The sequence below is a fragment of the Eptatretus burgeri genome, unplaced genomic scaffold (genome assembly GCF_056783735.1).
Source record: "Eptatretus burgeri isolate ZD-2024b unplaced genomic scaffold, Ebu_testis_v1 Ebu_testis_scaffold_34, whole genome shotgun sequence".
Taxonomy (NCBI): domain Eukaryota; kingdom Metazoa; phylum Chordata; class Myxini; order Myxiniformes; family Myxinidae; genus Eptatretus; species Eptatretus burgeri.
In genome coordinates this window covers 4,895-17,219 of record NW_028221984.1, presented here as the reverse complement: position 1 = coordinate 17,219, position 12,325 = coordinate 4,895, and the positions used below count along the sequence as shown (strand labels likewise).

General features: G+C 41.2%; 1 protein-coding gene across 7 annotated transcripts in view; it reads right to left on the bottom strand.

Moving 5' to 3' along the window:
* LOC147007731 (uncharacterized) overlaps nucleotides 1-10,894 on the bottom strand; it is a 218,407-nt gene extending 207,513 nt beyond the window's left edge. For 6 of the 7 annotated variants that reach the window (XM_085866511.1, XM_085866515.1, XM_085866513.1 and 3 more), the window contains exons 1-2: nucleotides 10,591-10,894; nucleotides 8,288-8,626 (exon numbers count right to left, since the gene is read on the bottom strand). In XM_085866511.1, coding sequence (XP_085722637.1) covers nucleotides 8,288-8,626; nucleotides 10,591-10,879 — 628 coding nt within the window. In that variant the 5' untranslated portion in view covers nucleotides 10,880-10,894. The remainder of the gene's footprint in view (nucleotides 1-8,287; nucleotides 8,627-10,590) is intronic. The other variant, XM_085866517.1, reaches the window with a different exon arrangement.
* Between the last annotated feature and the right edge of the window lie 1,431 nt (nucleotides 10,895-12,325).

Genomic DNA, 12,325 nt, shown 5'->3' with positions numbered 1-12,325 from the left:
GTAGAACGAATGGAATTTTTTTAAATCACGCCAATAGCTAAAAACAATGATGTCATACACTTGCGAGAACTCTGCGTAATTTGTAATAAGATGCATTTCGTAATCATTTAGATATTTGAATGAAGTTTAATTTGGCGTCAACCGGAAGTCGTAGCGACTTGTTTGCCAATTTCGTTGTCGGCGATTCATTTCATGTCGTGTGGTCGGAGAGGAATATTGCCACTGTCTGAGATGGCCTTGCCAGAAACGAAGTGAGGCGGTTTCCGGCCAAAGTTAGTGGGTCACGTGAGGGGTTGGGGCCAATCGGAGCGCCAGATTCAGGTGATAACGTTTCGATTTGGGGTGGCCCCTCCCCCCTTGCGGCAAGTCCTATCAACGTCAGAGTGGTCCCTCCGCATCTCTCTTGCTCTGGCCTTGCCCTCGCCTCACTCGTCTCGGCACAACCCGCCTCCTGCTGCCTGGACTCCACCTACTCCTCTCCGCCCACACGACGTCAACCCCACCCGCCGACCTGGTGCCACCTACCACTCCCTCCACGCACTCTGGACTCCGCCCCTTCTCCACTCAAGCCCCTCCTTCATGAACACAGTCTCCACACGCGCGGCTGAAGCCAGGACGAAGCGCCCACTGTCGGGTGCTGTACCACGGAGCATCCCCACCCCCCGAAAAGTATTAATGGCGCGTCGTGCTATCAAGCGCAAAGGTACCAAGAGACCATAGCCTCAACTTCTCTCCTGTCTTGCTTCAATCCCTCTTCATCGGGTTTTCTGTGTCTGTGTGCGTGCGTGCGTGTGTGTGTGTGTGTGTGTGTGTGTGTGTGTGTGTGTGTGTGTGTGTGTGTGTGTGTGTGTGTGTGTGTGTGTGTGTGTGTGTGTGTGTGCGTGCGTGCGTGCATACGTGTGCTGGCGCCTGTCTGCTTAAATAAGACTGCAGAAAATCGTTATTGTTATTATTATTATTGTTATTATTCTCACGTTAAGTCTGCTCTGTGTCGCCTTTGAAAGTTGCCTGTTTATTTGCTGCACCACACCTCTCTCCCCTATCTCTGCACAACACACCCCAACAAATCTCGATTGTGCCACACACGATTCCTCGCCCATTGTTAATAAATTATCATTAGGAATGTTCTCTGCTTGTTTTGGTCTTTTCTTCCATTGATCCAGCATGGTCCGAATCCCAGTTTAAGGCCCAGTCACACCTTGATGTTTTAGCCAGCAATGGCAAGTTTTGGTCGTATTCAAAACGTGTTGGTCGCATGCATAACGTATTAGTAACGGGCACAGAACGTTTCGTTGTGTTAAAGATAACTTATAACAACGAATGCTTAGCCTGTTGTCGGCGTTCACCACCTATGCCCAACGATAGTTTAACTTAGTCATAGTGCGCTACACGTATCGCCGACGAACTTGTGGCGTAGCCTGTTAAAAGGTGCCGCTCGCCGATTTAAATCATAACCGCCTAAAAATTGGAAGTGTCAACATCGCAGTCACACCATGACGATTTAGCCAGCGTATGCCGACCTATGAAAAATGTGTCAAAAACGCTGGCACACGTCGAATACGGTATGGGTAAGTTGTGTATACGTTAGCAGCATGATGAAAAACAATGAAGAACGCTGGCATATTACGTGGTGCGTCTAGTACGTCGTGAAATTTCAAGCATGCTGAAAATTTTACGACGTACTCGACGTATGGCTCACAAGTTCCGCATACGCTGGCGTAAGTTCTTGGCACGCACCGCAATCGTTTACACACGTTGGCCACACGTTACTTGTAAGTTACTCATAAGTCGAAACGCGTCGAGGTAATATTTAGCATACCCGAAACTTAATTTTTAACCTACGAGTAACGTGCTTTGAACATGTTAGTAGCATGCTTTGAACCTATGTGTAACGTATCTCAAACGCACATTGGCGTACGCAGACAAATTTGATTGACGTCTTCCGGACGACCACAGAACTTACTGAACGACCACAGAACTTACTGAACGTGTTTCCAACTTAGAGCTACCGTATATTGGCGTATTGGCAGCGTTTAGGGGAATTGGTATATACAAATGGGCTTCACAAGAGGAACACGTCAGTGTTCCAGACTCCATGTTGAGTGGATGTCAATGTCACTAGCAGTGGCAGTTGCAGTAGTAGTAGTCGTAGTAGTAGTAGTTCGAGAGAATTTAGTGATGTCGATGTTATTAGTAGTAGTAGTAGTCGTACGAGAGAATTTAGTGATGTCGATGTTAGTAGTAGTTGTAGTACTAGTAGCAGTAGTCGTAGTTCGAGAGAATTTAGTGATGTCGATGTTGGTAGTAGTTGTAGTTCGAGAGAATTTAGTGATGTCGATGGTGGTAGTAGTAGTAGTAGTAGCAGTAGTAATAGTTCGAGAGAATTTAGTCATGTCGATGTTGGTAGTAGTAGTAGTAGTTGTAGTTCGAGAGAATTTTATGTCTGTTATTAGTAGTAGTAGTAGTAGTTCGAGAGAATTTAGTGATGTCGATGTTGGTCGTGGTAGTAATAGTAGTCGTAGTAGTAGTAGTAGTAGTACTTTCAAGTAACGTGTTGCAAAGTGTGAACAACGTTTGTGTAGCGTGCTTACAAAACGTTACTCATAGGTTAGAAATAAGTTTCGGGTACGCGAAACATTACCTCCATGTGTTTTGACTTATGAGTAACTTGCAAGTAACGTGTTTCAACGTGTGTCAACGATCGCATAAGGTGCCGACAACTTATGGCCAGCGTCGCGGAACGTGTGAGTCATACGCGGGCATACGTCGTAAAATTTCAAGCATGAAAAAATTTGAGGAAAACCCAAAAGTTCAACGTTTAAAGCCAGCGTACTACCACTTATGGCAGTGTTTTTCAGCGTGGTCTTAACATATACAAAACGTACCCATAACGTATTCGACGTGTACCAGCGTTTTACACAAATTTTTGCAAACATCGGCATAAGCTGGCTAAAACGTCAAGGTTTGACTGGGCCTTTAGCCGGGACTTTATTTCCAACGATCCATTCCTTTTAGCTGGTACGTCCTTGGCAGTGACGCTCAGCTGCATCCGATCCGGAAAAGTGATCCGGTGCAGTAGAGTGATCTGGTTCAAACAAGGCATACCGAGGGCGTGTTCCCCAGTAATTAATCCACGTAATTAATTAGGTAACCCGATTAACCTCGAGATGGGTGGACCCAAGTCATGCGGTTGAGTTAGTTGCGTCCACGGTCAGTTAAGCGACCCGCCGTGTCACGGAATTATCCGTGTGCGATGGTCTACAATTCCGGGGAGTCTGGTGGGAACAGAGATAGCTTCACCCACCTCGTGGTCTTCTCACCCGACCCCAGGCCCGCAACAATATATATATATATATATATATATATATATATATATATATATATATATATATATATATATATATATATATATATATATATTCTTCTTCTTCTTTGATCATCCGTATGATCCGCATAGTAATTTGGCACATGTTTTACGCCGGATGCCCTTCCTGACGCAACCCTGGTCGCCTCTTACAACACAGGGATATGGTACACCTATTTTAACCGGGGTATACATTGGCCCAGTATATTGGTACTCATTTCGCCGACCTCGGAAGGATGACAGGCTGAGTCAACCCCCTGGTGTATTAATTCAGTGGCCCAACGGGGCTTGAACTCAGGACCTCTTGGATCCCAAGCCGCTGCCCGAACCACTGCGCCAACACCAGGCTCATATATATATATATATATATATATATATATATATATATATATATATATATATATATATATATATATATATATATATATATATATATATATATATATATATATATATATATATATATATATATATATATATATATATATATATATATATCGGTGAATTCTCTTTTTTCTTTCCACATCCATGTGTTCTAACAGCAGCTCCTCTCCCCATGTCCCTCACATTGTTGACTTTAAACATAAACTGATTAGATTTTTGTGAAGATCCAGATCCAGATCCGACGACACAAATTTTTAAAGTGATTCTTCACCATTGAGAGACAGGGTCAAAAACGATATATAGCACGATATCTTAAAAAGTTGTGGACGGATTGGAATGAAACTTGGTGGATATGTTGGGTGTGTAACATGGAAGAATTGATTCAATTTTGAAGATCCGAATCCAGATCACGATCTAATTTTTTTTCAAGTCATTCTTCACCATTGAGAGATAGGTCTGATCTGATGTACGCCACAATATCTCAAAATGATGACACCTTTCACTTTATCACCAGAAACCTTTCTCCATTTTTTTGTGGCTGACTTTTTTTAAAGGTTCGAAATTGTGCCTTGAAGTTCAACAAGTCCTTGACAGTCTTGAGAATCACATCAAACTGCTCTCTGATCATGTCTTCCATACTCAAAATACAGCTCCACCATCTCACTCTTTCTTTGTAACCCCTCGATTGTGCCCAATTCCCAGTCACACGGTATGAAACTGACACCCTGACAGGAAGATGCACAATCTTATAAAATCTACCGTTGAGCACCAGTGACAAAAGCTATAAAACAATTGTGTGGTTGTTGTTCAAGCCTCTACAACTGTCATCGAAGACGGACAGTGTTCTTACATTTTTGGGATACTGTGATGACCCTCACTGAAGGAGAGGGTGTTGCGCTTGGGTCTGTTTGTTTGTGTGTCTGTCTGTCTATCTTCTTGTTTGTCTGCCCAGAACTTTCATGTTTTTCTGTGCAACTGTTTGTCAGACAGAGACAAAATTTTCACAATGGGTGCGACTTCTCAGGTAAAATGTTTCAATCATAATTCTGATGTCATTGGTCATGTGGTGTGGCAGCAATGTTTGAAAAATGGAAAAACTTTGGACGTCTGTTTCACTGAAACAACACGAAGGAAGAAAATTGAAACTTGGCAAATAGCAGGTGCTCCTCATAAGGAATGTGATTTTTTTGATGACATCATAGGTGACTTCATTATGACATCATAATTGCATATGTAGAATGCCACATCTGATGAAATTTTTGAGAGTCATCCAGGGATAAAATGGTCCACAGAAAATATTTGATGACGTCATCAGTCAAGTGATTTGGCAACCTCTTTTTTTCTTTTTTTAACCTTCAAAAATCTCGGAAGTGGCTGAACAGATCAAGGCGAAACTTTACACGAATGACTGACTATCCATGAGGAACAAAAGGTTTACATATATGACGTCATCTGTCACATAGTTTGGCAGCCATATTGGATTTAACCAAACTGATAATCTTTTTCTCCAGAACAGCTATACAAATCGAGGGGAAACTTCACACAAATGTTCCCCAAGGTGCACAAGTTTGTTGAGGAATAATTATTGATGATGAGAATCAATAGGTCACATAATTTGGCAGACATTTTGGATTGAAGAAAATATTACATAATTCTTTATCTGGAACAGCTTAATCAAACAACGTGAAACTTTGCATTTATGATCCAGTAGTGATGAGGAATACATGTTTTAAATTTCAACTTGATTGAATGCATGGTCTGACAGCTAGAATTACTTAAAAAAATTTTTTTTTTTTGAATAAGGCTCACTTGGCTGTGCCTGAATGGGTTTGAGGGTAGAGGAGAAGCAGCTGAAATGCTAACCTTATCCAGGTTACTCCTAATGACTTAATCTTTGCTTTTTACTTGTTTGGGTTCCTACTGATTCCTCCATTGCAGGAGAATAATAATAATAATAAAAACGTCAAGGGTCAGTGTCAGGTGTCCGATGAAAGAGGGGTTGCATCAAAACGGGACGTCTTGGTACCCCGTCATCACTGCCAGCAGGTATAAAGTGGCAGTTCTAATTATATCTCTTATTAATTACGCAACACACCAGTCCACAAACGCCACACAAAATACACCACACAAAGCAGTCCTGGTGAGGATCTGCAATCTCTGATTGCTCTTATTCTTGTTTATGTCATGAGACAGACAACTAACAACTTCATGAACACCTCATTTGGCTTTCATTTTGGGCCAGGTATACATTTTGCTTTTGCCTATCATTGTAGAGTGTATCCCGAAGAAAAACAGCCATACCTGGCATCAGGAAAACACATTGCCTGTTGGTGCAATGGGAAATTGCGTGCTCTGTTTAAAATGAAAACAGATGCACTCAGAATCCTCTTTTTCCTTCACCACTGATGAAAGATACTTCAACTTGCTGATAAAAACTTTAGCCTTCTTTAAATGGAGCCGTTTTTTGGTCACCAGGATCTTCCTGACAGCTGTTTTTATCAACTTTGATTTTGTCATCAAACACAGTACACTGACAGCAGACACCCGATCTGGCCTTTAAAAGGCAAAATTAAAGATGGCTTTGAAATAATCACAATGTAACGTGTACTTGGCTTCACACTGGACTTTCTTCAGGTCCAAACCACCTTGATATTGCAACTCTCTTGACGAGAGCAATGCTTGCCAGAACCATGTGGCCATCTTCATAGGACTTAGTTCTGATGAAAGATACCATCGTTTCTTTTCGTGTCCTGAATAATGTGATGCACAAAAAGAAAATGATTGAATGTGTTCATCCACTTTGTTTTCAAGTTCATCAGCAATACATGGCTTGTTATTGTGAGTCCCTCTTTTGGAGTGCTTCCCACTGCAACACATCCAGCAATACAATGGTCGCGTTTGGTCCCGATGGCATGGAGACTGGAAAAACCTTCACGGGATCCCAAGATGTGCCAATGACTACCATCTGAGGAAAGGTGGTGGAAGCTCCATGTTTTATTTTTTCAAGAGAAAACTGCAATTGACAGATGAACACATTGTGTCAGTTTCACCATTACGAAGAAGTTGCTCAACCGAATGAACAAATTCCCTGTCAGCATTCATGAGCCACTCCTAACTGCCTTCAGGTGGCCAACATTTCATGTTCTGTGGTTTTCAGTTCATTGGCCAAACATTCGATGCATTAGCAGAACAGAAAGAACAGTTCTACGCTGACCTGTATTAAGTCCTGATTGACGTCCCAAAAGAGGACAAGATTATCCTCCATGACGATTTAATGTGAGAATTGGTTTCAGCTTCAACGTGTGGAGGGTCACCATCGGGAAGGAAAGTAGAGGAGAAGACCAATTCCAATGACATCTTCCTTCTCAGAAAATGTGCTTTTTTCTTCTTCATCTTTTTTTCGTTTTTTTACATTGTCGAGACATCGTGAGTGTGAGATTTGTCAGGATTGAAAGACATGTTCCACGTGCTGACCATGATCCTGTCATTACCAACACTTTCTTCAGACAAAGTGACAAGTACAAAGCAATGTGGATCCCCCATCCCCTCAGCCCCTGCTTGAAATAATGGCACCTTCTTGCAATGAAATTGTGAGAGCACATGAACAAAAGAACATCCATATTTTGTCAGAAAATCATCCGACAACGATGAGACGGACTATCACATGGCAAGATCATTCACATATCCTTCATGAAGATCATGACAACCCACACAAGAGAATCAAATTCTACTTTAAATGCAAAAGTTTGTCGGAATTCTGTGAAATATTCCTTTCAGAATTGGGCTTAACTTCTCACAGGTGTGAAATACCAGTTCAGGATATATGGAGAGATCAATGTTATTGCACAACAAATACAAGAACATCATATGATGATGGACAAATCAACACAGTTGATAGGATTTGAACCAGTAAACCATGACTTTGATTTGAGTGCTCATTTGGAAGTATCGTGACAGAGAAGGAAACGTTTCGTACCAGATTAAGGTTAACACGAAGAAAGACTCATCTTTACAAACTGAACAGTATTTTTGGTGAATCTGGTCTGGTTAACTCAAATTTCAGAAGGTGAACAGTGAAATACTAAATAGTGAACACAATATTAGGTTGAAAAACATTAAAATGTATTTGGTTTAATATATTGCGAGCACCCGTTGAACATCATTTTGATGTATTCAGCTGACGGGTGTTTAATGGGTCCACCTGAATCTGGAGAATTCAAATTCACAAATTTAATTAATGTTAACCGCACAAATCTGCTTGAAACGAAATTATATTTCATTGGTTTCAACAAGGCAGCGTTTGGGAGGACATCATGAATAATGAAAACCAATTAACGTGTTGCTACATCAACAGAAGCATAAAATATATGAAATGTAAAATGGAGAGTGAAAAGAAAACCAGAAGGTGAGTGGCAATGAAGATGAGAATGAATGAAGCACTGCAAATAAAACGATGAGACATAATTACAAAATTTTTTTACAAGTTGAAGGAAATTGTGAATACAGTCAACAACATGTCATGTGAAATAAAGTTTATACCTTGTGCTGATAATGTGACATTGAAACCTCGTCCTGTGACACTCCCATCAGAGTGAAAAAATATCCGTATGAAGTTGGAGCGTGACGTGATGATTCGTCCAATGTTTTGAGGTTGGCACATTTTGATCTCTTGCTGCATTGTATTTGTGTAAGCCACACCCAACCAATCATATGGGCAATTATTAGGATCTTCCAGATCCAGGTTGACCACAGTCAGCACGACAACCTGTCCTTCAGGTGCGCTCACATCCCAAACACAGTTCATGTTGTTTTCATAGGAGAAAGGGAACCCGGGAGAGATGATCCAACCTTCTGCCAAAACGTTTCCTCCACATGACTCTGCATTGAATTTTAAAAAGCATTATCAACGAGGAAAAATGTTGTTGAAAATCATAAAATATAAATGAAATTGAATATTTTGCACACGAGATATATTGTCTCCAACATTAACAATCATTCTGCTGGTGTCAATAATTCAGAATCCAAATTTAAAAGGATGAAGTATAAATTATATGGATGGATCATGAGAGGGGATTCATGAGCCTGGTGTGGCTCAGTGGTTAAGGCGGTGGTTGGGGATCCTTGGGGTCCTGAGTTTGAGCCCCGCTGGCTGCTGAGTTAGCCTCAGGGGGTTTAGCATGAAAAACATTAAAATGTATTTGGTTTAATATATTGCAAGCAACTGTTGACACTCATTTTGATGTATTCAGCTTTTGATGTCGACTCAGCCTGTCATCCCTCCGAAGGTCGGCGAAATGAGCCCGAGTATACTGGTAATTATCCCTGCAGGGTCGAAGGCGACTGAACGGTTGGCGTCAGGAAGGGCATCCGGCCGTTAAGACATTACCACAAGAAAAGGTACCATGATTGGAGCCCGCAAAAAGCTGACCCCTGCTCAGGGATAAAGGCTTTCAAATGGTGTGATGATGACCATGAGAGGGGATTCGTCTTCAGGAAGTTCATTAACTCAAACTCCTCAGTCTCACTATCAGCCATTATCTTTGTTGGGCAAACCACATTTCAAATTTGGCCTCCAATGCCAGTGGTCTCATGGTAGATTGGCAGAGGAGGAACAGGAGATGTGGGGAGGAAAGTAACTCATTCCTCTCTCAGAGGGAGGCTTTACCAGTTGCTAAATTCACCATTGACGAGTTTACAGAGTAAGTGACACCCACAGTATCAGAAAGCTTTGCTATGATAGACAGCAACACCAACACCGGGACAGATATGGAACTTGTCAAAATGGATGAGAGAATAACGAGTGAAAACCACAGCAGAATAAGAGATATTCTGTGAAAGGAATATTCCCAGTGAAGGAAGTCAATTCTATGCATCTCACAAAGGGTTTGTTAATGTATTTAAATGTTTGCAGCACTGTCTAAACATCTGTAACTCATCACAACATGCCAACACAACATATTATTATATTTTTGATGTGTGAATGACTGCATTATTAAAGATATTAGTAAAATCACCACTTCATACAATAAGCCTGGTGTTGGCTTCACAGGTAAAGTGGCTGGCTTAAGATATTGGGGTCTTGAGTTTGTGCCCCTGTCATGCTGTTGAATTAACACCAGGTGGGTTGACGCAGACTGTCATGCTTTGGAAATTGGCAAAATGAGTACCAGCTTACTGGAAACAGCAGGCACTGCATCAGCGGCACTGCTGCTTCCCCAAAAAATGATGCAGCCAATCAGCCAGATACGGCACATGAATAAATAAATTAACTTCATTAAATTGTTCTTCACAAACTGCTCACACTTTTTCAGACATCATAATATAATGTGTGTTAAAACCATGGCTACCGCCAGCTTATTGTATTCACAGGAAATGGTACGAACCAAACTCCTCTGTTCTGTGGATATTTCTCGGATTCCTCCATTTCCATAACTCCAATTTTGTTTCAGGAAAATTTTTTTCATGGCGAACCATCTTGAAATGGCTTCTCTTTTGGCAAAAGACTATAAATTATGTGTAAAAGACGATTTGAATCTCAGATGTTGTGCACGCAATGGCGGGATAAAAACTCCTGTGTGCCGAACTGAACAAGCGTAAAACACACACACAGCTGATGTACAAAAGCCTCATTTGACATTCATACACCATTTGAAAGTCTCGTGTTACCTGTCAGCACAAACTAAATAGATATGGACATTGACCAGATATGGACGTAATTTGCAAATTAATCAAATGAAAGGATATTTCTGAACAAAACACAAGAATGTATCTGAAATGTATCATGGATCTGATCATGCTGTAACCTTGTGATTATTTCCAGCATGGATTAGATTGAACAATACCTGCTGTGAAAGCCATTGTTGCAGGTTGGCTATATTTGTTGTTGTAGAAGGAAGTTACAGTCACTGTGTAATTCCTTCCTGGTACAAGACGTGTAATGTTAATTTCTGTGTTGTACACAGTTCTGGAACTCATTGAGTATCCATTTTGAGACCAGGTCACACGATATCTGTAGATATCTTTGTTGGGATCGTTTGGTGCTGTCCATCTTATGAATGCAAAACCAATATCCTGTTCGACCACCGTGATGTTCAATGGAGGGGAAGGACCTAGAAAATGAAACATCATCATGTTATTTCAAACGTTTTTACTTTGGCATTGTTGTGGATTCATCAAGGAGCAAAAGTTTCAAACAGAATCTCCACAGAAATTTAATGAGAAATTTAGTTTCATGCTTTTATGCCTGAAAGAGAAGCAAAACACATGTCAGCCAAGTTAATTGCTGATTAACAAACAAGGAATCACTTCGAAGCAAATACAGCAGAGTTTATCATAAGATATATCGTTTGAGAAGTGTCCACTTGTTCCTTGAAAAATCGAACATTCTCAAGAGTATTGGTTGGTCTGGTATGTTATGTTTGGCTGCATGTAAATTGCTACCAACTTGCAATTCTACACCGAATTCCCAAAACATAACCAACTGGTCGAGCGACTCAAAAGGCAGAAGTCTCTTGTGAGATCAAATGTTGAAAAGGTCAAAGGTCAAGGTAACATGAAATCGTCAATTTTCAACCGATTGACTTGAGATTTGAACAGAATTTGCATGTTGCGTCACAATGAATTGGCTTACTAGTCAAAAGCTGGAATCCTGTTGTTTTTTGAGATGTAAAGGCTGAATGGAATGAGGTGAAATTAGAGGTTGTATTTGGGGTGTACTTGGGGAGGTTTTAGGTGGTGAAAGCAAATGAAGGTAATTCTGGTAAAAGCTAATCAAGGGTCCAAAAGGTAATTCCGAAATAAAATTGTAAAAGGAAATTCTGAAGAGAAGTTTGAAAGGGAAATTCTAAAGAGTAATTCTGAAGGATAATTCTAATGAGTAATTCCAATGGGTAATTAGAAAGGGAAATGCTGAAGGATTATTCTTTCTAAGGGGTCCCTGAACATCACCTTTCTCTTCCATCTTGGCACAATTATCCCTTTCCCACAATTCTCCGGAACTGGCCCCACACTCACACATGCATTAAACAGCCTCTTCGTCAAACCAACTCCAATTTCTCCCACTGCAATCATCATCTCTATGCACACCGCATCAATGCCGGGCACTCTTCCATTCTTCATCCTCTTCAATGCTGTCCGTGCCTCCTCCTACGTTATCTCCACCAACTCCACTTTCCCCTCCACATAACATGCAAGCTCCAACTCACCACCGCCACCTCCCCAGATCAAGAGTTCCCCAAAATATCCTTCCCATACCTTCATTACTGCCCCCTTTTTGTCAATACCCTCCCACCCCCATCCTTAATCACTGCCCCCTCCCCCAATCCTCATGTCATTATTATCCTCATCCCTGTAAAAAGGCAGTTGAAAAACCTATTCTTCCCACCATCCTGCTCCAACTTGTTGTTTACCTCCTCCTCCATAAAATTCCTCACCATATCCACAACTCTCCTTGCTGCCTTCTTCTTTTGCCTGCACAGGTGCATCAATCCTGCATCCGGTTGCCTCCCTCTGTCCTTAATCTTCTCGACCCTCTTCCAAATCTCCTTGTTTTCACAAACTGCCTTCGCTACTTCCTTC